This window comes from Pinus tabuliformis, chromosome X (genome assembly GCF_031772625.1).
Source record: "Pinus tabuliformis cultivar Carrire ecotype Pingquan chromosome X, CPIR1, whole genome shotgun sequence".
Classification (NCBI taxonomy): domain Eukaryota; kingdom Viridiplantae; phylum Streptophyta; class Pinopsida; order Pinales; family Pinaceae; genus Pinus; species Pinus tabuliformis.
In genome coordinates this window covers 1,220,446,560-1,220,451,690 of record NC_142308.1, presented here as the reverse complement: position 1 = coordinate 1,220,451,690, position 5,131 = coordinate 1,220,446,560, and the positions used below count along the sequence as shown (strand labels likewise).

The 5,131-nt window shown below is 38.5% G+C and overlaps 1 protein-coding gene across 1 annotated transcript; it reads right to left on the bottom strand.

The window, feature by feature from the left end:
• Positions 1–903: 903 nt before the first annotated feature.
• Positions 904–3,912, bottom strand: LOC149144355 (beta-fructofuranosidase, insoluble isoenzyme 1-like). The gene is made up of 6 exons (XM_089446779.1): positions 3,903–3,912; positions 2,955–3,811; positions 2,358–2,519; positions 1,810–2,054; positions 1,611–1,707; positions 904–1,480 (listed from the first exon to the last, which is right to left on the bottom strand). Exons 2-6 carry the CDS (start codon positions 3,804–3,806, stop codon positions 1,292–1,294), a joined length of 1,545 nt encoding a protein of 514 aa, XP_089302905.1. The 5' UTR covers positions 3,807–3,811; positions 3,903–3,912; the 3' UTR covers positions 904–1,291.
• Between the last annotated feature and the right edge of the window lie 1,219 nt (positions 3,913–5,131).

The window sequence follows — 5,131 nt, the reverse complement described above, 5'->3', positions numbered from 1 at the left end:
GATTAGTGGGTTGTATCAATGCATCTAACAATCACAACCATGAATTGTGTACAAGACAAAGCGTTGAATGATAATGCTCATAACTGGGTAAACAAAACCTCGTAGTACACTTAATAATGATTACTACAATTTCAAAAGTGTCTAAAAAATACAATTGAAATGGTCATAAATACTTATAAAAAAATAATAAAAAATAAAAATTTGAAGGTACAAAATAAAAATTTAGTAAAATGCCATAGCAATTACAACACTAGTTTTGATATCCCCAATCACATTAAGCCTTAACCATCATTTTTACAATATATTCCCATCTCAATGTCAATCTAATACTTCAGCCAATTAACCTATTTCTTTATCACCCTTTGTCTCCCTTTTCCACCCTGTGCGTTAATCATTTTGCATCACTTTGCCTTATCATCATTATCATGATAGCCGTGTATCCTTTTCTCTCGAATAAAATCCTGAACTGACATTTGATTGTCAATTTTATTTGTTTTAAAAAACAAAAAGTAATCCCTTTGAAATTATATATATATAGAAAAGTCCATACTTCACGGAACTATGGTAAAAGTGTTTAGTGCGCTTTTGGTAGTCAAAAAATTATAATATTTTTTAATAATAAACATTGAAAATAATTCAACCTATCACATGTTTGACCATATGTATTTTAATAAAATTAATACATATTTGAGCATACGCCAGGTTTTATGAAAGTAACAACCATTATGGAAAGAAAAAGACGGAATCTGTGATGAATCAGTGATGACACAGCAATTTTATCTTATCCAACTAACGAACTTTTCCAATGGTTATAACAATAATGAATCAGTGATGACACAACAGTATGCATTCGGTGATGAATCAGTGATGACACAACAGTTTTATCTTATCTAACTAACAAACTTTTCAAATGGATATTACATTAATGACACCTCGGCAAGGTGGATGGTGCAACTCGGCCAATGGGCTAGCCGCAAAATCCACAACATTATTGAAGGGGGAGAAACGTCCCCGAGTACATATAAACACTCCCTGTACGTAGAATAATTATTCTTAATTCCCCTATTCTTCCAACAGACTACCCAAAAAATCTACAGCTAAATCCACATACATTGAACGCTGAACTGATCACCTCAGGTTGAATGCAGATTCTACGCGTCTTTATGGAACTGAACTTGTTTTCCGCATGGAAAACTGAGCAACTGATACAAATAACCGTTCAAAACTCTGCCGTTTTTTGACAAATTGAGAAGTTTTTATTGCTGTAATGCACATTTTAAAACTCATTTATTTAGCGCAGAGTACTGCCATTGGATGAAGCCATTTCCCATGCGGTTAATTTGGTGGCAGTGACAGTGGAAGTGCCGTTATTGAAGACGTAGAGATGGGCGTCTTTGCCAATTGCCAGGGTGGGATAAGCTCTAGCCGTTATGCACGCCTTTCCCCCTTCTCCAAAGCTCTCCACGATTGAATGATCAATCTGCAATTCCATTTCATCGCCGTTGCAACAACAACAAAAAATCAAAAACCCAATATTATGTGGTGGTAAAATTGTAGGAGCTATATTTAGTTTTTAGAAAATTTGAAAAATTTCCTGTCAAAGAGCTTACCAGGACTCGCAATGAAAGACTCTTCTCCTTGAAATAACCCAAACGTTTCACGAAAGTTCCATATGTTGTCTTATCAATGTCGCTCAGCAAAGACGATCTGCGAGCATTCACACAATTTGACAAACATTAACGTGCTGTCTTTTGTCTGGGATTGATTGATTCAGATCAATAAGTTTTCACAATATTTATGAAGTTTTACCTGCTCTGGTCACTGCACATTAATAACTTCAATTCTTTTCGATAGCGAACGATCTGAAAAAACACAGCAGTGCGTTCATTCAAGTCCTTGGAAGCTAAAACAAGCAGCCCAAATGGCCCAACAACAGTCCTCGCAGCTGACCCCAACTGGCTGCACAGCTGTTGAGCTGTCAAATTTACTCCCACCTCATCTTTAAACTCTGCGATTTCAGCCCTCGGGAGATCGAAGGAGACTTCCACATCGACCTAATAGCAAATCCAATTTCACCAAGTAAATTAAGAAAACGAAAACAGAGATTACAAAAAGGGGAAAATTCTTAAAATCTCTGAGTCATGAAAGGGATCTTTGCTTCAGCTAAGATCATAGAGGGCCTGTCCGATATTCCGCACAATAACTACCAACTTTTACAAGAAAAAGAAATATCAGAGCAATTACTTAGCCTAAATTAGAGGAAAGAGGCATGAATCCTTATCCCCTGAGATTGTTGGGAGCAACAATTCTGAGCCAAAAAGTATTAAACAAAGGAATCTAGTGGATGTGATGCGTACCTGCGCAGCGTTAACGCCTGCAATTTCTACAACGGACCCACTGCGGAGATGTAGATTCTGTTTCGATGTTTTCTTTCGACGAAGAGCTTCTACTTCGGAAACTGGCCATTGTAAAAGCCGCGTTCTCGTGGCGTGGTCTAGCCAGATTGTTCTTGGAATCGCCTGTAGGAAAAAAAAAACACAACCAAAAAAAAAAACGTAAAGACATATAAAAACAGCAAGGCAGAATCAGATTCTTAGCTTGAGAGTCAAGCTAATTAATTTCAATGAATTAAAAACCTTTCTGAACATTTGTTTACTAATTATTATAAATTAAAGTTCAGAGGGATTCAAAATATTATATACTAAAATCTAGAGTGATGGGTGGGGTGTGTAGCTTGTTTTAAATTATTAGTCAAAGACTAGTCAGGGATTTTTGTTTGATCCCTTATTTTAAAAACCAGAGTTGCTCGTCTTCTTTTATAATCAAGAAAATCTAAAGTTTCACTCAAAAAGTCTCCTTATCAAAGTCGCGCCTCTCTCCCTATTCTCTATCCTTAACCAAGATTTGATGTAAATAATCTATACACTCAACCAAGCTTTAACCCTAAAGTTTACCTGAACACCAGACCAGCCCTTGCTTATATCATCAGGCACGCTATCCGATTCGTTAATCCATCCCCACAAAATTCGCCTCTGCTTATTTTGATCAAAAAATGTCTTGGAAGCATAGAATTTGCCATAGTCATATCTCAACCCATTTTCATCGTCGCTGCTGGTATTGTCTGGCACGTATCGATCCATGTCCCGCAAGTAGGTTCCCACTGTATAATACTCGTACTTGTAATCGTCCAAACTCACCTTCAAAACATGTTTAAGTGAGTGCCCAATAGCGGCCGTGTCTAATCCTTTGTTCCCAGAAAGAGGAACAGGGTAAAAGTCAGGGCATTCCCACATTCCGGTGAATTTCGACGAATGCAGAGGATGCTTGGCCTTCTCCCAGTGGACGAAGTCCTTACTTCTGTATAACAAAGCCACCCCTCTGTGTTTCCTCTTATTTCCGACCACAATTCTCCATTTTCCATCGAGACCAAGCCATCCGGTGGTGGGATCCCTGAATGAGCTCCCATTGATTCCAAATTTTGGAACCAAAAGAGGATTCTGAGGGATCTTTACCCATTCCCTCAGAAGAGGATCAGAGGCATCCTTAGGAACAACCATGCTCTGCAGCTGTTTGGATGAATTGGCCCATCCTGTGTACAGAATCGCAGGCTTGTCTCCGGCCAGTAACGTTGCCGAACCGGACCAGCAGCCCTTTATATCATACCATTCACTCGGAACAATGGCAGGATCCAGTGAATGCCAGTGAATAAGATCCTTGGAAACAACATGCCCCCAGACAATATTTCCCCACACTGCTCCATAAGGATTATACTGGTAGAAGAGATGGTAGAATCCCTTGTAGAACATTGGCGCTGCAAAACAAACCCAACCCAAATTCATCACAGAGAATATTAAAACTAATAACTATTGAATGCATGAGTCGAAACGGAATGAAAATCTCACCATTAGGGTCTGTTGGGCATGCAGGCAATCACAAACAAACGAAAAGAGAGTTAGAAGATCGGTTTAAATCCCAAAACAGAATTCTCATGTGAAATCTGAAATAGCAGCATGGACAGTACACACCATTCATCCAGTTCTTCTGAGGCTGAAAATGGTAGGCTGTGCGATACCGCTGTTCAACTCTTGTGCTCGCTGTGTTAACAGCATGCATCACATGGGAAGCCCGCGTAACAGCAGAAATGCTTAACCACAGCCATGCGATAGCTATCGCATGGATCAAAACCCGTCTAACCGATGATCCCATTCTGCAATCAGAGCCAAATACAGCAAAATAATCGTTTGTTAGTACGAAGATCCTCTCGCATGCCTTGCTTTCATAGCACTCGGCCGTATCAAAAAATTCAACCGAAAATAAAAATACAGAGAAAGTCAGAGAATTAGAAAACACGCCCACAGCAAATCACCTGTACTTTTTCATAAGGCGGGCGAAAGCGAAAGGACTTTGTTTGTTTACTTTAACGCGGACTGAGATAGATCAGAGTTCTCGAGGCTTCTGCTACACAGTAGAAATTGTTATGAAAGGCTGCCATATGATGCGCCGGAAGGTAATCCGTCGGCGCTCATGTCTACAGTGAATTTCCATATTTATCGTATGCTTTTTCTCCTTTTGAAATTAACGAAAAGATAAGGTCAATTGCGTTTTTCATCTACCTTCATACACGCCGCGTGTTAAAAATCTTTTAAAATCAAGAAAGAGTTGAACTGCAGGTGGCTTCACGGGTCGCTTGACTTTGGGGGGAAGGCAAACGTAGCTTCGGTGCAGGCTCGCTTGACTTTGGGAAGGCAAAAGTAGCTTCGGACCAGAAGCCAATCATCCACGCTGTTCATACCATTCAAACAAATTTATGTCTATCCACGGTTTTAACGTTGGAGAATTGAATTAGCAGAAACGCTGAAAATATAGCTTTAAATGCAATTTAATATTAGGAAATACTATTGTGGGGTGCAGTAAATGTTTTTTTCATTTTTGGGAAAATTACGAATAAATGGTCCCACTTTTGAATGGGGATATAACTTTTTGTAATACTTGTGGAATTATGAATTGAAATACACTATCTCAAAGTGGCAAACATGGAAGTGGGGTCATAAGTGGTGTATTTTTTTAAGTGTATAATTTAAAATTATTAAATTAAAATTAAAAATATAATTTAAATAATTAAACTTCATAA

Excerpts from the sequence above, each read along its gene's own strand:
- LOC149144355 (XM_089446779.1), bottom strand. The coding sequence starts at position 3,806 with ATGTTCTACAAGGGATTCTACCATCTCTTCTACCAGTATAATCCTTAT. Across the intron at positions 2,520-2,954 it reads AGGGCTGGTCTGGTGTTCAG|GCGATTCCAAGAACAATCTG; the intron begins GTAAACTTTAGG and ends TTTTTCCTACAG. Across the intron at positions 2,055-2,357 it reads CAGGCGTTAACGCTGCGCAG|GTCGATGTGGAAGTCTCCTT; the intron begins GTACGCATCACA and ends ATTTGCTATTAG.